Below are 22070 nucleotides of genomic sequence, written 5' to 3'. Positions count from 1 at the left end.
GTTCGGGTGCCCTGTGTTTGTCTGAAATCATTAGTCTAACGAAATGTGTATATTGCATACAAAGTATGAAGCTGATTGGTCAGTTCTAATCATGTGACTCGAAATGTGCTTGTGGCATTCTGAAAAGTTTAGATGTTTTCAACTAAGTGTTTGTGGAAAACATGATCGTTACACACCATTTGCGCATCACTCCCAAAATGCACATGCAAGCCGCGGTCTAAAAGATGCAATATGTGAACAGCACCTAAAGATGAAAAAAGCTGCCTAACTTCAGAACCATTGCAAACACCTTGAGACATACTGCCTACAGCGCCCTCTCAAACATTGCTTACTGTATATCTTTTGAAAACTGACTACTCTTTACGATGTGCTGTGTAAACCCCATAAATTCTGACTACACCTTTAAAACACTGCCTACTCCCTTACAAATGTTAGTTTACCCTAAGACATCCTGCCTTCATCTTGATAAATGCTGCCTTCACATATACAAACACTGCCTAAGTTTTAAAAACACTGCTTAAATCTTAAACAGCTTTATGGCCCGTTTCCACTGAGTGGTTCGGTGCAGTACGCTTTTGGCTTGTTTCCGCTAAGTGGTACAGTACGCTACGGTCTGGTTCTTTACGGGTCACCTTTATCAGGCTTGCATTTCCACTGCTAAAAGGGTACCAATGAAACTCTTTTAGTGGGTTTGGTGTATGACAGAAAGTTTCAGACGGCGTCATTTTCGATCAAGGAAATGTCAAAGTAAAGCTGTATGTATCTCACAACAGTGATGCTTTAAACACATAAATACTTCTGTGTAAATATTACTAACTTTTTTATTAACATAATTTGATAATAACTGCATGTCAATGACAGTGTGAAATATCCTACTGTAACATCTACAATTCTATAAAATAAATAAATGCAACATATATGAACATGGGTGATGTGGTGGCACAGTAGGTAATGCTGTCGCCTCACAGTAAGAAGGTCGCTAGTTCAAGCCTCGGCCGGGTCAGTTGGCATTTCTGTGTGGAGTTTGCATGTTCTCCCCGTGTTCGCGTGGGTTTCCGACACAGTCCAAACACATGCGGTATAGGTGAATTGGGTCAAAATTTCCCACAGTGTATGTATGTGTGTGAATGAGTGTGGATGTTTCCCTGTGATGGGTTGCGACTGAAAGTGCATCCGCTGTGTAAAAACATATGCTGTATAAGTTGGCATTCCTTTAGCTGGGGCGACCTCAGATTAATTAAGGGTCTAAGCCAAAAAGTAAATGAATGTATGAAAACATACAGACCATCACAGTCTCTAATAAGTTACCACTTACAGAAAAACTACACACAGCATACATTAAGTCCTTATTTAGGTTAAAAAACAACACAAAATATAGCCCACAGTTAGTGCAAACCTCTCATCTGTGTCTTTAATCTTCAGCAGCACATGTAACCTCTTGTAAGAAAGTAACATCGTCCAAAAGGCGATGATAATAGTTAAACATGGCAGTTTGTTCATGTTTTAGGTTGCAGACGCATAATTTGCTGCTGTTTTTTCCAGCATCTCTTTTGTTTTTTTCGCATTTCACTCTCTTGTTTGTTCCCTTCTGACAGGATTAGATATCAAAGCACTTCAATGATCATGAGCAGCTATTTAATATGAGTTCAAAAAGTTTGTTATTTCAAATATAGATGAGATCGCGAGCTTTCGGGACAAAGTGAAACCGCTCACACTTTTAGACCGGCTCGTAAAACAACAACAGGGCACAGCAGATTTGAAAAAGATTGTTCTTTTTGGCTGTTCATCAAGATGACAACAAGGTTTGTTTGAGATCGGGTCGACCATGGCTCAATTATTATATGTATATGTATATAATATTACGGTGTAATGTCTCGGCTGTGTGTTTAAAACATGGCAGTTTCTTTGGTTTCATTCTGGCTTGGTGCGCGAGCGAATGATGTATCTCTGTAAACAAACAGCGTTCAGCTGCACCTCTAGCTCCGCCTTTTGGTACCCTTTTGCTTCTCAACACGCACATTTGCACGAAACAAAAATTCAGCAACTAAACAAAGTTATGCCAACTGTGCGCTAGTTTGTACACCGAGACCAATATAACCATAATAACAATAACAATAATACGATAACATCGATAACAATAATAACCACGCACATTGGACTAACTATGACTGAGGCAACTAATTAAGGCAAGCTCGATCAAGTTCTTATTTCCAATGGAGGGACGCACACGCAACCAATAAATGCATCATTAATATCCACAGATTTTTATATAATCAATCAAATTAGCTTTTAAAACGGTAACAAATATGTATTTAGGCCCAAACTACAAAACCAAATATAAAATAATTTTAATTTTAAACTAGTAGAAATAAATGAATGCAAATAATCGTGATAAACGTGAAACCATGATTATTTCTTAGATTGTAATCGTACAACCAAATTTAATATCAATAATCGTTGCATCCCTATATGTGAATGACCCGTACAGCTTTACTTTGACATTTTATCGAGCGAATATGATGTCGACTAAAAGTTTCTGTCGTACACCATGCCTATCAAAAGAGTACCATTGATACCCTTTCAGCAGTGGAAACGCAAGCCTGATAAAGATGACACGTACCGACCCATACCATACTGTACCACTCAGTGAAAACGGGCCATTAGAAACACTACCAACAACATTAGATTTGTTGCGTAGACATTAAATATATTTGACCTACCTCTTTTCAAATGATGGCTACACCTGAAAAGAATAGTTCACCCAAAAATGAATATTCTATAATTTACTCATATTCCACTTGTTTCAAACTTGTTTGAGTTTTTTTTGTGTTTAACCCAAAAGGAAGACATGTTGGTAAGCAGCAGCCATTGACTTTTATAGTGTTCTTTGTTCCTACTATAGATGTCAATGGTTGCTGGTTTTCAACATTCTTTAGAATATCTTGTTTTGTGTACCTAAAAGTGTAAAACTGCTTAAGGATGAGGAAATCTTTTGTGAATTTTGTGAAAATCCAAAGAATTTTTTGGGTGAAATATAACCCTGGAAGACCTACAGCCTAAATCCTCAAAGAAAGAGTTTTCTTGAACAATCAAATTAATCTTATATCATTTTTCTTGTATAATTTCAGGTTCGCAGATGACATTGAAACATAAAAACTATGAATGGGCTCAACAACAACAGCATAACAAAATCATATATTTTCATATATGATTTTTAAAGTGCTTTTCCAATAGAGATACCACATGTTATTTCCATTTGGAGGGGTTAAAGGAATTGGAGGATGTAAAGAAGTATCAGGATGGGGTCTTGATTTACAGTCTGAATGCGAAAGGCAGATTAATCATCCCAACCTACTCACCGCAGGTTTGCAAGTGCTCATTCAATTAATTCCTGTGTTTCAGAGAACTGCAAAGATGTCAGGCATGAATGAAACACAGAACAGACAGATTGAGACTTACAACATGTCAGCATTACAAGCATCTGTGGACCCAAGATAACTAAAAGGACAGAGATTGACAATATGGAGCACAGGGAAGGACAGAACAGACAAACATTTACTGTATGGCCACTTTCAGGTTGGGAATTTATTATTATTATTATTTTTTCTTCCATTTTTAGTTTTGTTGTTTGACATTAACGTTGTTCAATATAAAGTAGGTCTGACTAATTAGTGTTTCCATGAAATTATTACAAAAAGAACAGAGATATTTTAATATACTGTGCATGGAGCTCCAAAAGTCCCCAAAATATGAATATTTGCAAATTTAAGTTAAATAGTGCCTTTCTTCTATAAAACTAAAAATGATTTCATAAAATCCCATACATCTATGGTTTTACGGTCAGCGGTGTAATTTAAATACATTAGAAAGGGTTTTGAATTAGGGGAATGCAGACATCACACACATATTGTACCAGATTATTTCTCAAAGCTGAAATGCCATCCATATTCTAGAAGATAATGTTTAGCACAGTCTCTGGACTACTTTTCTGGCTGATCGATGAAGACACATACTGTACTACTTCTGGTTTCTTCTTGTCTAACTAGGTCAGTGCATTTGAGACTGCAAACCTTGTTCCTTTTAAAGAATGTAGTCATCCGCATTTTTAAATTAAGTATGGTCATGTATTTTGGTGGAAATTTGAATTTAATATACCAATAAGTTGCCTTAGATGTACTGTAATTACTAGGGTTGGGTATTGTTTGAATGTAGTAGTTTATTCGGATTTATATATTTTTTTGCAACTCTTATAGCTTGCTGGCTTCCAAAATTTTCATTTGTTGGTTTTAAATATTAAATGCAGATTATTCAGATTTTTGGATTAATGTTTAATACACTTAAACATGTATTAAAAAAAAAAACTTGTTGGCTGCAACTAAATAAAGAAATGTAAGATCATGTGTGGAATAATAAAATAACAATGTTAACTATGTTTTACTGAAACCTGAGAGCAACAAATGGAATTCAAGGCACTTTTAGATTTACAGGATAGGCCACACAGACATTTTTCATTTTCATTTTAGAATCTAAGTAGTATCCACTTCCTAACCTTATGCTGTTTTCACACCAGACGCATAAATAGATGCATGAACATTTTGAGTTTACTCAATTCATTCGAGCATCAAAATCAATTCACAATTCACAGATTCAAGTCATGGGCAGGGCTTCTGTATGCCGGCTGACTCTAGCTTTGTTGCTAAATGGCTGACATGGATTTTATTGAGAGAATAACCGTGTTTATGTGCTTTATGAAGGCTGAAAAACAGCGTCAATTCATTTGGAGCCGTGTCTGAGTTCACTAGATCCTCTCAGATGTGCAGCAGCTCTGTGAGTTCATCAACTCCTCCAGAAACTTAACCTGGATGATGGAAGCTTTCAGCCGTGCTTCAGACTGAGGCAAGCACAGTTTGATCAACTGTTGTCAGGTTTCGGCAGGAGGATCTCTTGCACGCCCCTACAAGAGAAAGCTCCTGATTGGTTAATGCGGCACAAATGTCCGCTGAAGTTCAGTTTTTTCAAACTCGAGGGATTTGTGAGAAATGCACGTCAAACGTGTCAATCGCGAAATCAATGTTGTTAAGGCGCAGGATGCCTATTCGCATCTTTTCATTGACTTAACATGTAAATCACTCGCACTTGACGCTTTTTCGCCTCCGATGTGAATGCAGCATTAAGCATCTAATTCCAGAATATAAATACATTTTAGATTCCGATATCAAATCATTACACTAGTTTCACAAATGACTTTATTGTCCAGCGGACACAACGTCATAAGACATTAATATTAGGTTAGATTTAGGACACCAGCAACTAAAGGACAATGTTATTTAGATGGTCAATAATGACATAAAGTGATATTTTGTTGAGTTTAGATTGTGTTGGAAAGTGACCAACATCCAACGTCAAGTCAACATCTTAAACCAACGTCATATTGACGTCATGTACTGACATTTGACTTTAGGTAAGGCAACCAAAATGACATAACGTCAACATGATTAGACATTGATATTTTGTTGTTTTTAGGTTGCCTTGGAAAGTAACCAAAATGTAATGTCTGTCTGACGTTGGACATTGATGTCGGCCGGACGTCGGGTTCTAACGTTCATTTACAAACGAAATGCAATGTCCCATGACTTGGGGTACAACATCAATCTGATGCCATGATGATGCGCAGTGCCTGCTGGAACATCCTGAGAGCCAAAGAACAAACCTATCTTCTCAATCTTAATCAACTGTATAAATAAAACAACACACTCAGTATTTCCACCTTACCTGTAGACTGGAGATTGCAGAGGGTGGGGTCATCAAATTTTGCTCCAATAGCGGGTTGAGAGGGGTGGTGCCTGGCAGATGAGTGGCACGCCAGTAAACCTCCAGATATTCAGCCAGATGCTCACAGGCGTCCTCCAACTGGTTCTCATCCAAAATGACATCAAACATCTCCTGATGGGGAGACAGGGTGGAGGAGAAGATGACATGCGGGGGATGGAATTAGAAGATATTATATAAAATATCTTGTGATGATGGTCAGGTGATGGGAGATGATGTTGAGCGACAGGTAGGATAATGGCTCTATGGAACAACATGCAACATGACTTTTGTCAGAATGTCATTTGGAAAAGCAAGCGTCTACATCACTAGAATTGTAGCAAGGCCAGTGCAAACAGAATCCGTTTAGAACTAAGCAAACATTTGAACAGCACTCAATTAAGAGAGAATGGAGAACGAGCATTTAAAATTACAACAGTTGACATACAATATGAGACTTAGAATAAAAAGACATGTATTCAGACAGACGTGCTCTAAATAAGATTCCCTTGCAAAATGTAGATTCTATTCCTGCAATCTTCACTTTACTAATGCAGAAATCAAATCACATTGTTTTTGTATGACTATCTGGGGTAGCGCTGCTGTGTTCACATTGGAGATCGATGCGCATCAGGAGGTTTAAAAATGTGCGTTGTGAACCATGCATAATGCTTTCAAAGTTTGGTCTGTTTATATAGAGGAAGAATAGCTGAATGATAATACACACTCACCAGCCACTTTACTAGGTAAACTTGTTCGACTGTTCATTAACCCAAAGATCTAATCAGGCAATTACATAATTAAATCAGAGTATGAAGAGGTAGTCAAAAAGTTGATGATTTGCTGAAGCTCAAATTTTTAGGATGAAGTTGTGCTTGGGCCCTTAGAAGTGCTAGAGTCCGAACTTAGTCTTTAATCAGTATGACGTACTGGACCAGGTCCAATACATAGTGGACATTGTACCGCCCACTAAGGTAGTGCCCATACTACTGTGACTGTTTGGTTTAGGGTAGCGGTAGTTATAGGCGATCGTTCATTAAGTAATGAATCTGGTCAAGTACGTCATCAAGCTACAGCGAGTCCTGTCTCCCCTTATGCCTAGTTCACACTAGAGGATTTTAAGCCTGATTTGAGCCCGATTTGGAAGTTAACGAGCTCGCCAACAGATCGGGCTGTGATCGGGAAGAAATCTGCGGGTGCTCGGCGCTCGCCGCTCTTTATGTGTGAACTACTGAGCAACGCATCAACGAGGCTCGCTGACGCGTCGCCGACACCTCGCAGACGGAAATCCAAAATTCAGCATGCTAAATATTCCAGAGCAGTCGGCCGACTCAACCCCACGTGTGGTCAGATGTAGTGACGAGCTACAGCCAATGAGAGAGCATATCAGCATGAGCTGAATGCCTGTGTGTTCAGGAGCTCAGCAGAAACATCTGTGATTGGTCAGAATGGGCATCAGTGCACTCGCTTCATTCTGCGTTAGCACAGACATGAGAGTAGGATATATTAACAGTGGAACTAGAATTCTGTAACTATTAGAATTACCATACTGCTCATTCTGACCGTTCTCATATAAAACGCCATACTGTTACATCATATTTACATTCAAAGCTATTATTGAGATATTAAAATTAAGCTTTGAATGTCTGGCATCATATTTAATGACACCATTACCCTAAAAATATAATATTTTTTTGGTAATACAGCCTATAAATATGTAGTTAAGATACTAAAACACTAAAAGGTCTTGGCTTTCATTTTCACTTTCAAACAGGAGCTATTTAACAGCACAGAATATGCTGTTTTGAAAGATATCTGAAGTAAATTGATGTTTTTGCCAAAATGCACACATATTTAAAGTCACAGTGAAAAGTATCAGACATGCATGCAGTCATTTTGACCAATATGGTAATTTAAGGCAGAAATGCTCAGTTCTTTACTGTTTTGTAATAAAAAAAATAACAATGTCAGAAAGAAATACACTGATAGTTAGAAAACGGCAGGGTGTTATGAATATGTTAGTTCCCCTTCGGTTGGGGAACTTCAGTGCCATGAATGGGAGGATTCGGATCAGAAGCCGCTTATCTGGAGAGTATTGAACGGGCCAATGAATGAAATTAATTGGCAGCGTAAGCTTGCGCAGGTGTGCGACATCTGCAATTATCTCAGCATATAAGCACACCTGAAGCCAGCAGACGCCATCCTTTTCGCTTCAGATCCTTTCTGAGTGAGTCGATGAGGGTTCCTCTTGCTGATCAGCACTTCAGAGCGAACGAGTGTGTCTCCCGGTCCAGAGTGGGTCTTCGCGGTGGCAGACGGTCGAGCTGGGTTACTCCCTTGCCTGCGGTTCTTTGGGTCCGGTCCTCCAGAGCGGTGCGTATAGTTGCAACTTTCCTAAAAGAGCAACACAGTCGTGCAGCACGTCCTTTTCAGGATGGCGCTCCGACTGTGCGTTTCTGGATGCGGGGGTTTCCTGTCTCCGGATGATGGACACGATCACTGCATTGCATGTTTGGGGGTCCAGCATGTTAATGCGGTGCTCGCGGGCGGTTCATGTCGTCATTGCGATGCCATGACCGTTGCACAGCTAAGATCGCGGCTAACTTTCGCAAGAGAGCGAGCCACCCCAGTTGCCTCCTGCTCTAAAAAAGCAGCGGGCGCTCGGGCAGATCTGAGGGTTTCAGCGGGAGCTAATCCGCCGCCCACGGGCTCGCGGACCTCTCGCTCCTCACGGCGCTCCATCCAAGCTTCGGGTGGTGAGAGTGATCCGTCTAACCAGATGGTAGCTCTCACACTCGCTGACACCGGAGATCAGATGTCCTCCGCGGCATCGGAGGGTGGGCTTTCACTGTCCGACGAAGATCCGGACCCGCTCGCCCCCTCCGGGCAGGTGAGCGCTGTCAAATCGGATCCTGAAGCGGACATGTTAGCCGTGCTTTCCCGGGCTGCTTCGGCCGTGGGGTTGGAGATGGTTTATCCCCCAGCTCCGCGGCCGGACCGACTAGATGGGTGCTACGTAGAGGACCAGAAGGCGAAGCCTTCGAAGCCTCTCGTCCCCTTCTTCCCGGAAGTGCACAGTAGGCTCACGCAGTCCTGGAGGGCACCTTTCTCTGCCCGTGCTGCGAGTGCCTCCGCCCTCACCGCCCTTGACGGCGGAGCTGCCAGGGGGTATGAGGCGATCCCGTCAGTGGAGCGCGCTATCGCGGTCAATCTTTGTCCGCGCGGCGCCTCTACGTGGCGGGGTTTGCCCCGCCTCCCGTCCAAAGCCTGTAGGTTGTCTGCCTCCCTCGGAGCCAGAGCTTATAAGGCTGCGGGCCAGGCTGCTTCTGCTTTGCACGCGATGGCCACCTACCAGCGCTACCAAGCGCAGGCGCTGGCCGAGCTGCACGAGGGCGGGTCCAACCCAAGCTTATTACATGAGCTGCGCACCGCGACCGACTATGCTCTTCGGACTACTAAGTCCGCCGCGTGTGCGCTGGGGAGGACGATGTCCACACTTGTGGTTCAGGAACGCCACCTCTGGCTAAACCTGGCCGATATGCGCGACATTGACAAAGTTCGCTTTCTTGACTCGCCCATATCCCAGGCTGGCCTGTTCGGCGACACCGTCGGTGAATTCACCCAGGAATTCAAGGCGGTGAAAGAGCAGTCGGATGCGATGGGCAATGTCATCTATCGGCGTGGCCGTAAGCCCGCTCCGCCCGCCGAGCCATCCACCTCCGCTGTTCCTCGCCGAGGGCGCCCGCCAACGAGTGCTGCCCCGCCCCCGCCTGCGCCTCCGGCCAAGCGGGCGCGGCGTTCACCTCGAAAGCAGGCAGCCCCTCCTGCCCAGGGCGCCGTTAAGTCCGGTAAACGGACCGCGAAGCGTCCCTGAGACAGGCCATCCGGAGAAGAGGAAACTTGCTCTTTCCCCGCTGGAGGGCGGGGCCCCGATAACAACGGTACTTTTCAGTGCCACCAAAACATCAGTAAAAGAGCACTTTTTCCCTTCCCCGGATGTGACTGCACGAGTTCTGCCAGTCCGGGACGCGCTGCCTTCCGGCTCGCAGACTCTACGTGCTTCGCCAGTGGCTCACGAGCGCTGGGGGGACGGTCTCCCTTTCCTCAGCCCTCCAGCCCCCTCTCCGGAGTCAGGGTGCGGAGCCAGAGCGAATCGCTCTCCTCCAGCTCTTCCGCGGGACCCTCGTGCTTCCCGGATCAGCACACCCACTCCGCGCTGCCCCACCGCTGGTACGTCAGCGATTGTAGCGATGACTCCATTAGCGAGGGCTCTGCCTGCCTGGTTAGCGCGGGCCAGCCCCTCGCGGTGGCTCATACGCACAATCAGACTCGGTTACGCGATTCAGTTTGCGAAACGGCCCCCCAAGTTTACGGGTGTGTATTTCTCCAGGGTCAACCCCCTGTCCGCCCCTGTCTTGCGAGAGGAGATTGCTGCCCTCCTGGCGAAGGGTGCAATCGAGCCGGTTCCTCCAGCCGAGATGGAGAGTGGGTTTTACACCCCATACTTCATCGTACCCAAAAAGAGCGGTGGGTCACGGCCAATCCTAGATCTGCGCGTTTTGAACCGCTGTCTGCACAAGCTGCCGTTCAGAATGCTCACGCAGAGGCGCATTCTCCAATGCGTTCGTCCTCGGGATTGGTTTGCAGCCATAGACCTGAAGGACGCGTATTTCCATGTCTCCATTCTTCCACGCCACCGCCAATTTCTGCGGTTTGCGTTCGAGGGTCGAGCGTGGCAGTACAAGGTCCTCCCCTTCGGGCTCTCTCTGTCTCCGCGGGTCTTCACCAAACTCGCGGAGGGTGCCCTAGCGCCCCTTCGGCTCGCGGGCATTCGCATACTCAATTATCTCGACGACTGGCTGATTTTAGCCCACTCGCGGGAGCAATTGATTATGCACAGGGACAAGGTGCTTCGGCATCTCCGCCTACTGGGGCTTCAGGTCAACCGAGAAAAGAGCAAACTCGCCCCCGTGCAGAGGATTTCTTTTCTCGGGATGGAGCTGGACTCGATCACCATGGTAGCGCACCTCTCCGAGGAACGTGCTCGCCTGTTGCTGAACTGTCTGAGGGAGCTCGACAGCAAACTAGTGGTCCCACTGAAGTTCTTTCAGAGGCTCCTGGGGCATATGGCATCCGCAGCCGCCGTCACGCCGCTCGGGTTGCTCCATATGAGACCACTTCAGCACTGGCTTCACGATCGGGTCCCCAGACGCGCATGGCACGCGGGCACACACCGGGTCTCGGTTACTGCGCTGTGTCGCCGCGCCCTCAGCCCTTGGAACGACCCCTCGTTCCTACAGGCCGGTGTGCCTCTAGGACAGGCGTCCAGCCATGTTGTTGTTTCAACAGACGCTTCCAACACGGGTTGGGGGGCCGTGTGTCGCGGGCATGCGGCTGCGGGCCTTTGGAAGGGTGCCCAGCTGCATTGGCATATCAATCGCCTAGAGCTGTTGGCAGTGTTCCTCGCTCTCCACCGCTTTTTACCGGTGCTGGAGCGGCAACACGTGCTGGTCAGGACGGACAGTATGGCGGCGGCGGCGTATATCAACCGCATGGGGGGTATGCGCTCTCGCCGCATGTCTCAGCTCGCCCGCCGTCTGCTCCTCTGGAGTCACCCGCGGCTGGAATCGCTGCGCGCCATTCACGTCCCAGGCACGCTCAATCGTGCAGCCGATGCGCTCTCACGACAGCTGTTACGCCCTGGAGAATGGAGACTCCACCCCGAGTCTGTTCAGCTGATATGGGCGCGATTCGGGGAGGCCCAGATCGATCTGTTTGCTTCCCCCGAGAACGCTCACTGCCAGTTGTTTTTTTCCCTGACCGAGGGCTCTCTCGGCACGGATGCACTGGCCCACAGCTGGCCTCGGGGCATGCGCAAGTATGCGTTTCCCCCAGTGAGCCTGCTCGCGCAGTTTCTGTGCAAGGTCAGGGAGGACGAGGAACAGGTTCTGCTAGTTGCGCCCCTTTGGCCCAACCGGACCTGGATATCAGAGCTCTCACTCCTCGCGACGGCCCTCCCCTGGCGGATCCCTTTGAGAGAGGACCTACTCTCTCAGGGACAGGGCACCATCTGGCACCCTCGCCCCGATCTTTGGAACCTCCACGTGTGGTCCCTAGACGCGAGGAAGACTTAGGTAACCTACCGGCTGCGGTGGTTAATACCATCACTCAGGCTAGAGCCCCCTCCACGAGGCGCGCCTACGCCCTGAAGTGGAGTCTATTCACTGAATGGTGCGTCTCTCGCAGAGAAGACCCCCGAAATTGCCAGATTAGTGTTGTGCTCTCTTTCCTTCAAGAGAAGTTGGACAGCAGGCTGTCGCCCTCCACTCTCAAGGTTTACGTGGCCGCCATCTCCGCTTATCATAGCGCGGTAGCTGGCGGCACCGTGGGAAAGCATAACCTGGTCATCCAGTTCCTTAGGGGTGCTAGGCGAATTAATCCATCTCGCCCCCCTCTCTTGCCCTCTTGGGATCTCGCCCTCGTTCTCACGAGTCTGCGATCCGATCCCTTTGAGCCACTCGAATCAGTATCTCTAAGATTTCTGTCCCTGAAGACAGCTCTGCTGGTTGCGTTGGCCTCCATCAAGAGGGTCGGGGACCTGGAGGCATTTTCGGTCAGTGACTCGTGCCTGGAATTCGGGCCGGATTACTCTCACGTCATCCTGAGACCCCGCCCCGGTTATGTGCCCAAGGTTCCTACCACCCCCTTTAGAGATCAGGTAGTGAACCTGCAAGCGCTGCCCCCGGAGGAGGCAGACCCAGCCCTTTCTTTAATTTGTCCAGTTCGCGCTCTGCGCATTTATGTGGACCGTACTCAGAATTTTAGATCATCTGAGCAGCTCTTTGTCTGTTATGGCGGTCGGCAGCAGGGAAGTGCCGTATCAAAACAAAGATTATCCCACTGGATTGTGGATGCCATTTCACTCGCTTATTCGAGTCGAGGTCAGCCGTGTCCCCCGGGAGTTCGTGCACACTCCACTCGGAGCGTTGCATCCTCTTGGGCGCGTGCACGCGGCGCCTCTCTAACAGACATCTGTAGAGCTGCGGGCTGGGCGACACCCAACACATTTGCAAGGTTTTACAATCTGCGAGTGGAGCCGGTTTCCTCAAGGGTATTAGGTAACCCTTTGGTGATTGAGGAGACAACTCGGTAGGGTGTTGAAACACGCTTGCGGCGCCATTCTCCCTAACACGGAGGTACGTGCGCCTTTTTTATCTGTCAGTAAAGTTCCCCGTCAGGTGAGCCCTGCAGATTCCTCCGTGGCCCCCAGCACTGACTCAGCGGAGGAGTCACTTGCTGGCCCACTACGTTGTAGGTCTGCCCGCTGGTCAGCCCGCGTTTTGGGTATAGGTGCCTGCTATGCGTGATCCCCACTAGGCGATCCCATATGCTTATTCCGCCACGGTTAAGTCCCCCCCCTGGGTGGACCCGTGTCTTCCCTCTCCGCTAACCACTCTTTTGCTATGCGTACTCCCCCTTTTTAGGGCTAGTCCATAGGTAAATTCTGCCATCTATCCCCCCCTTGGGTAACGGATGGCCTCCGCAGCGTCCTCCCTATCGGGATTGCACGCTTCCCAACGTACTGTCGTATTCCTAGAATTATCTAGATGCTCACGACTTCCCAAAAAATATATCTAAATCCGTAAAACTTCTGTTGAAGTAGGATAAATTAGGGCCAGGGACACGTTGGAGGACCGCGCCCCCCATGATGTGGGTGCGTCACGCTTGCTTGACTATCTCCTCATCGGGGGTGTTGGTAAGGTGCAGTCATTATGGCGCTTTCCATATTCTCCCATTCATGGCACTGAAGTTCCCCAACCGAAGGGGAACGTTCGAGGTTACAGAAGTAACCCTTCGTTCCCCGAGGAGGGGAACGGAAGTGCCATATTCCGTCGCCATAATGACTGTCCCTTAGCTGTTTGAAAGTCTCTTCAGCTTAAAAGGATGGCGTCTGCTGGCTTCAGGTGTGCTTATATGCTGAGATAATTGCAGATGTCGCACACCTGCGCAAGCTTACGCTGCCAATTAATTTCATTCATTGGCCCGTTCAATACTCTCCAGATAAGCGGCTTCTGATCCGAATCCTCCCATTCATGGCACTTCCGTTCCCCTCCTCGGGGAACGAAGGGTTACTTCTGTTTTATTTCAAAGAGTTATAAAATTACAAAAATTAAAAACTCTCTGTGTATCTATCCACTGGAACCTTGCAGATGAGTGATTAATCCACTGATAAATCAGCTGATTTGACGATGTTTTTAAATGCTTTCTCCAAAGCTTGAAAAGCTGTCAGTGATGTAATCAGCACACAAGCAGCCAATAGTGTTCAGCTTTTTTCTGACGACTCCTCCCTCAAAATTTCATTGGCTGTGGTTTGGTAGCTTGAATGAGCTGATGGGGAATGAGATGTTGTCAGATCATGTAGTGTGTGACCCCCCTCTTGTGGATCGTTCACGGAGTGTTGCGTAGTGTGAACACCAAAGAGATCAAAAGACACAAAGTCAAGTCATGTAGTGTGAACAGCACAGCGATCTGCTGATGTTTAAAACCCTGTATTGTGAACTAGGCTTTAGCAGCACCCCTGCTTTCAAGTATCAAGCAAGTCAAGTCACCGCTTATTTCAAGCAGAGGGAAGTGCCAAGTCTTTGAATTCTCAGCCAATTAAATAATTAAATCAGAGCATGTAGAGGTGGTCAAAAAGCTGATGATCTGCTGAAGCTCAAACTTTTAGGGGGAGTTTGTGCGTAGGCCATTAGAGGCCTTAGAGTCCTAACTTTCCCTCCCTTAACCAAGATGTCCTCACCACAGTCTGTAATCACGATGACAAGCTGGACCAGGTCCAATACGTAGTGGATATTATAACACCCAAACTACTGTGACAGTTTGTTTAGGGTAGGGGGAGGTGTAGGCGATTGTCCATTACGTAGTGAACCTGGTCAAGTATGTCATAAAGCTGCAGGCTGTAGCGAGTACTGTCTCCCCTTAGCAGTGCCCCTGCCTTCAAGTATCAAGCTAGTAAAGTCACTGCTTATTTCAAGCAGAGGGAAGTCCCAACCCTCTGCATTTAAGTCTCTAGTCAAGTCCAGAGTCGAGACAGACAAGTCCAAGTCAAATCCCAAGACTTCTTTATTCAAATTTGGGACTCAAGTCCGAGTCAAGTTGCAGGTCATTGACTCGAGTCCACATTCCTCTGCATGACAGTGAGTTCACTATTTCCTCCACAATCAACAGATGTCAATCAAACATAGAAACGGAAAATTCACATCATGGAACTGTGTGATACAATAATGTCATTATTGATCAAAATCTCTGAAAAACTCAACCTTCTATAATATAATGCTCAAAAGGGAAGTCAAACCCAGTACGAGAAAGGTGTACCTAATAAAGTAGTTTGGATTGGTGTATATTATATTAGTATTTGAGATTTCAAGTAGCAAGTCATATCTTACAATGTAATACTTTGGCAGCCCTAAAAACTTCAACCTAGCTGAAATAGACATTTTATAGAAAAACTCTGAAATAGCAAGACTCTAATTATCTTTCTGAAATTCTGACAACACTGCCATGCTAATACTAATGTTCAATCTAGTGTGATTTGAATAACTAAAAAGTGTTAAAGTACTTACAGGGGGACACTGAGTCAATTTATCTGCTGCCATCATCTGAACATTGAGGTGTTTGCTCTGTGATTTACCCCTGGATTTTATCAACCGCTGTAGGACCTGTCAAAGCAGAGGAAGAATGAGTATCAAAGAATGTAGGTTAGCTTTAGAAATTAAGTATTTTGAGATATTCTTGAAAAGACTAGCAGCATATTTCTTGCCTCACCTTTGGAGACGTGACCTTTACATATACAATAATAGGTGCTAGTGAGGTTTTAGCTAGCTGTGCTGGATGGTTAATGGTGTCTGCATCCAGAATCACCAGCTGAAGGGTTTTGGCCAACTCAAATATTCTCTCAATCTCACTCTGTACTTCCGCTGAGGGCACAAACAGACACAAAAGATGAAGCCCGAGAACATACTGAAAGAAAGGGTTTATTACATATTTGTCTGATTTTTGTTCTGGTTTTTATGTTTTGCACCTTTTCTGGCAGATGCCTCTAAAGTGTTCTCACAGTTTTGAAAAAAGATCTTGGTAACCAGCTTGATAATCATTTACGTAAGCAATAAAATATGTAAAACACAAAAAAGTGTGCAAGATCAGCAAATGGGGATTTTTTTGTGAGCTTTGGAGGGTTTTCTGTATAGCAGTGTAGCTTTATTGTGTGATGTCCTCACCCAAACTGGTCCGTGTGTTTGACCTCTCCATGATGGGTCTCTTGTTGAGAACTGATCTCTTGGCCAGTGAAAGGTCAGCAGTTACTCGGGTTATTGAAATCCTGTCAGCATAACAAAATATTAGTACACTTAAGTGGAGTGAGTTCACCAAAATAAAGATTTGGTCATTTTTTAGCCTTTGTGGAAGGATTTTTTCAAATATTTTGTCTTATTCAAACTCATCCATAAAATAACATTGAATACAGACCATCATTAAGCATTTAAAAAATTATTCAGTATCACAGAATTATCCGATAGGATGCATATTGTATTATCCAAAGGCGACACAGTGGCTCAGTGTGTAGCACTGTCACCTCACAGCAAGAGGGTCGCTGGTTTGAGCCCTGGTTGGGTCAGTCAAGCCAAATAATAAAAAAAAGTATTGAATCTACTATCCAAGTTTTCTGAACATGTATGCATGTCATACAATTAATGTATTGTTTATTGAAAAGTTTCAACCTTCACTGAATGCCTTTGTGCACGAAGGCTGCAGTTCCAATGGAATTTGAATAAGAATTATAATACATAAAACCAAATGCTTTGTTATACTAGGTTTGGTGTGATTATGAAAGTTAAATGTTTAGCCAACCACTGCCCCCACTGTCATTCAGATTTTTTTTCTTTTTTTAATCTTTAAGTTTTGCTAAAAACTACTGTAAAATATAAAACTGAATATGCGTAATCACAGATCAGCAGCAGAAGTTTATCTATTTTATCTAATGGCAGGTCGATTCAGACAGCATCCGATAAGCTGAGGAATCACCAGTGTGGTGCTCGCGTAATGGTTTTGGCCATCACCATAGTTACAATCAACAGTGTCATATTTGTATTTGCTAAAATCCAAATAAAATAGCGTAATATCAGCACATTTTCTTGTCAGACACAATATTTAGCAAATATTGTTTGTATTTTTACTTAGCAAAAACACACATTAAATTATTGCGCACATATGTGTGCAGCTAGTGAGAGAAACTCTTGCCCAATTAAAATAAACTACACACTGTGACTGTGTCCAATGTTAAACCACTTATCCTCAGCAGAAAGAAGAGCTAGACAAAAATGAGGAGACTGTGAGTTTGAGGTGTCAATAAAAGCAATTAATACCTGATTGTCACTTAATCAAAAGTGAAATTATTAAATAGGGTTTAAAATGTACACATTTAATAAATTTAAGAAGTGATTCCGATATTACCAGTGCTGTCAAACATCAGCTAACCTGTTTTTTTTTTTTTCAGAGTCAGAGTGAACTATGGCACAATCAGTCTCACGAATGTGCACAGAGACCAACCAAAAAACAAACAAGCTATAGTTTACCCTCAGAAAACTAATATTCCTCCAAGCAATTTTGTGTTTAATATCGATGACTTGGCAAAACAAAGGCTGAATTTGGGCTGAGAGTAAAAATATAATAGATGTCAAAAAATAGTCATCCTGTGTAGTAGATGAACGGTCTATTTTTGGACTAGTGTTGGACGTCTATTATACAGACATCTCAACTTTAGCCTTGTTTTTAGCCAAAATGCCCATGTTTAGATGTCTTTTACATTTAATTGAAACAAAAAATGCTTGCTGGCATACAAAGTTTAATAGGATTGTTCTGAGAAACCTTTGTATGTTCTTTAAAAGCTCAGTTGTCATTAACTGACATTACATGAAAAAGGCAGGACGAATCCTCTTTTTGCTAAAAAGAATAATGACTCCTGCTTCATTTTTGGGTGAAGCATGTCTATTAATGGTCAATGAAAACCCACCTCCACCATATATTAAACTATTTAATATGGGTCTGTGTCTTGCACAAAACGATGGAATAGCTTAGAGAAAGCATTGATTATAATCATGGAGTTTTATGTACAACTTTTGATATTTTAAAACCTTGTTTGAGGTTGACAGACCTCTCCACAATCACTTTTCACAGTAAATAGATACGTGCGAGTAAAGAACATAGCAACATTCATCATATCTTACAAGAAATGTGTCTTTTAAAACTCACCGTCCATCAAAGCGATGTTTGAGAAAGTCAAACAGAGCTTTCTGCATCATGTCTGTCACCTGTCAACAGACATGACACGTGAGAAAACATATTTCAGATTGTTTCAGAGGCTTGTACTGTATATACTGTATGATCTCTAACGCTCACCTCATATCCCTTTAGTGACGGTCCTACCAGAACCACAGGCCTCATGGATGGCACCACATCATATGGAGGAATGTGTTCAGTCTATTCGAAAATGACAAGAGAATTACAGTTTCATGTAGAACTGACTGGATTTGAAGCACAGGCAGGTCGGTACAGTACATACTGCTGTTTATGTACTGTACATACTGCTTGTTATAAATGGAATTTTCTGAGACAATGTCAGATACTTTCCTACAGTTTACAGAATACAAGGCTGCCACAGAGATGACTCAAAATATCCTTTCAAAATGTAACTTCTTTTCTTGCAACTTTAGGTTTGGATCTCTAAATTTTCAAGAGAAGGAAATACCTCATGGTGCATTTACAAAATTCTGATACAATTTTCACAAAATGTATGACAATAATGTGTTGTTTTCAAAAATATCAAACATTTTATTTTGAAAAGCACCCAAATTTGCATAAACTTTTCAGTTTATTGAAAATGCTCCCTCAAAACTGAAAAAAAATATGGAAATGTTATCAATTATTTTGGTATTGTAGATATTTGTGTATAATATTCTATGAGAGGTATCAAAGACTTTTTTTTCACAATTTTAGCATCCACTACCATTTAAAAGTTTTGTGTGTTCAGAAAGCTTTTATTCAGCAATGATGCATTAAGTAATTAAATGTTATTATTTGATATGATAATAATTAAATATCTCTTTGCATAAATACATTCATAGAAATAATTTATTAGCACCAAATCAACAAATTAGAATGATTTCATAAAGTCTTATCAACTCATCAACCCAAATATATAGCTGAAGTCAGGATTATTAGCCCCCTTTTGGATTTGTTTTTCTTTTTGAAGTATTTCCCAAATGATGTTTAACAGAGCAAAGTAAGTTTCACAGTATGTTAGATAATATTTTTTTCTTCTGGAGAAAGCCTTATTTGTTTTATTTCAGCTAGAATAAATGCAGTTTTTAATTTTTTAAAAACCATTTTAAGGTAAAATTATTAGCCCCAATATTTTCGTCTACAGAACAAACCATCAATATACAATAACTTGCCTAATTACCCTAACCTGCCTAGTTAACCTAATTTACCTAGTTAAACCTTTACATGTCACTTTAAGCTGTATAGAAGTGTCTTGAAAAAGATTTAGTCTAATTTTATTTACTGTCATCATGGCAAAGATAAAATAAATCAGTTTTAAATATAAATAAAGTTTTAAATAAATCAATTATTAAAGCTATTAAAACTGTTATATTCAGAAATGTGTTAAAAAAATAAAGAGGGTGGCTAATAATTCAGGGGCTAATAATTCTGACTTCAACTGTATATACTCACCAACGACTTTATTAGGTAAACCTGTCCAACTGCTTGTTAACACAAAATCTAATCAGCCAATCACATAGCAGCAACTCAATGCATTTAGGCATGTAGACAAGATCAAGACGATCTGCTGCAGTTCAATCCGAGCATCAGCATGGTTCATGATGCCTGATGGGCTGATCCGAGTATTTCAGAAACTGCTGATCTACTGGGATTTTCACGCACAACCATCTCTAGGGCTTACAAAGAATAGTCTGAAAAAGAGAAAATATCCAGTGAGCGGCAGTTCTGTAGGTACAAATGCCTTGTTGGTGCCAGAGGTCAGAAGAGAATGGCCAGATTGGTTCCAGCTGATAGAAAGGCAACAGTAACTCAAATAACCACTCGATGCAACCGGATCCATCACGCCTTGTATCAAGGGTACAGGCTGCTGGTGGTGGTGTAATGGTGAGGGGGATATTTTCTTGGCACAGTTGGGCTCATTAGTACCACAGCCTACCTGAGTATTGTTGCTGACTATGTCCATTACTTTTTGACCACAGTGTACCCATCTTCTAATGGCTACTTTCAGCAGGATAACACGCCATGTCATAAAGCGTGAATCTCAGACTGGTTTATTGAACAGGACAATGAGTTTACTGTACTCAAATGGCCTCCACAGTCACCAGAACTCAATCCAATAGACACCTTTGGAATGTGGTGGAACAGGAGATTAGCCAAACGGATGTGCAGCTGACAAATCTGTAGCAACTGTGTGATGCTATCATGTTAATATGGACCAAAATCTCTGAGGAATATTTCCAGTACCTTGGTGAATCTATGCCATGAAGGATTAAGACAGTTCTGAAAGAAAAACGGGGTCCAACCCGGTACTAGTAAGGTGTACCTAATAAAGTGGCGGGTAAGTTAATATTTAGGACAGATATGCCAAAAGAGTCTCTTTTTATAATCATTTGCTCTAGAAAATTAAATCCTCTCTGACAAACTGCAAAGAAAGATTATTTTAATACATCGAACACAAGAGCCATATCATCACACCTACCTGCTTTAGCTTCTGTTTGGCTTTAGAAAATAAGAGAACACATCAGAATCAGCATTCAGAAAATTGCAGAAGGATTCCTCATATTTTGACTGTAGTCTGAACTTTTACAAGCATTAGCCTAATGTATTTGCCTGTGACAGAGCATGCATTATACTAAAAAAAGAGGAGGAACGAATGAGAAAGAAAAGCAAGGGAAGAACAAACTCACTGATCTTCAGTTCAGCCCTACTGATATTGTGCTCATTTGAGGCAGCATTTCCAGCCACACACATCCCCTGCAGAGGCCCTGTCATACTCACTCTCACCTGCAGATGGCGGTGTGGATCTCCAACCCCCTGAAACCATGTCACCCAGGCTTGAGGATGAGTTACCGCTTTTCCTGAAGAGAAGAAAAACATCAGTCACTGCGTGAATGACACTGCATGGTAAGTGCTCTGAATGTTATCAGAGTCATCATTGAATTTCATATTATTAACAACAAGAGGCTGAGTAATTGATGACCGAATTAAAAATGTTTTAAAGTGAACCATCTCTTTTACTCTTGTTAATAAAGATTATTCTTTAATGAGTTTACCCTTTCAGATCATACCTGCCAACACTACCGTTTTTTAAGTAGTCTCCCGTATTTCAGACCAATCTCCAGCAACCCTTCCGTTTTGTTTACATTTACATTTAGTCATTTAGCAGACGCTTTTATCCAAAGCGACTTACAAATGAGGACAAGGAAGCAATTTACACAACTAAGAGCAACAATGAATAAGTGCTATAGGCAAGTTTCAGGTCTGTAAAGTCTAAGAAGGGAAGTATTAGTAGTATTAGTATTTTTTTTTTGGGTACAGTTAGTGTGATATTCAGAGAGGCAATTGCAGATTAGGAAGTGAAGTGGAGACTAAATAGTTGAGTTTTTAGTCGTTTCTTGAAAGTAGCGAGTGACTCTGCTGTTCTGATGCAGTTAGGGAGTTCATTCCACCAACTGGGCAGATTGAGCGTGAGCGTTCGCGAAAGTGATTTCTTCCCTCTTTGGGATGGAACCACGAGGCGACGTTCATTCACAGAACGCAAGTTTCTGGAGGGCACATAGATCTGCAGAAGTGAAAGCAGATAAGAAGGAGCAAGGCCAGAAGTCACTTTGTAGGCAAACATCAGAGCTTTGAATTTGATGCGAGCAGCAACTGGCAGCCAGTGCAAACGGACTAGCAGCGGAGTGACATGTGCTCGTTTAGGTTCATTGAAGACCACTCGTGCTGCTGCATTCTGGAGCAGTTGAAGAGGCTTGATAGAGTTAGCTGGAAGCCCAGCTAGTAGAGAGTTGCAGTAATCCAGTTTGGAGAGAACAAGAGCTTGAACAAGGAGTTGAGCTGCATGTTCAGATAAGAAGGGTCGGATCTTTCTGATGTTATAGAGTGCGAATCTGCATGATCGAGCAGTTCTAGAAATGTGGTCAGAG

General features: G+C 43.5%; 1 protein-coding gene across 13 annotated transcripts in view; it reads right to left on the bottom strand.

The window, feature by feature from the left end:
• cacnb3a (calcium voltage-gated channel auxiliary subunit beta 3a) overlaps positions 1-22070 on the bottom strand; it is an 83633-nt gene that overhangs the window by 6172 nt on the left and 55391 nt on the right. For 2 of the 13 annotated variants that reach the window (XM_087305947.1, XM_087305950.1), the window contains 8 exons: positions 20923-21002; positions 20624-20643; positions 18262-18342; positions 18115-18173; positions 16086-16186; positions 15634-15785; positions 15432-15527; positions 5773-5943 (listed from right to left, as the gene is read on the bottom strand). In XM_087305947.1, coding sequence (XP_087162073.1) covers positions 5773-5943; positions 15432-15527; positions 15634-15785; positions 16086-16186; positions 18115-18173; positions 18262-18342; positions 20624-20643; positions 20923-21002 — 760 coding nt within the window. 13 annotated transcript variants of the gene reach the window in all.

Source organism: Danio rerio, chromosome 23 (genome assembly GCF_052040795.2).
Source record: "Danio rerio strain M-AB ecotype USA chromosome 23, GRCz13ab, whole genome shotgun sequence".
Taxonomy (NCBI): Eukaryota; Metazoa; Chordata; class Actinopteri; order Cypriniformes; family Danionidae; genus Danio; species Danio rerio.
Note: the sequence above shows the minus strand (reverse complement) of the source record. Positions and strands in the feature narration are given on the sequence as shown.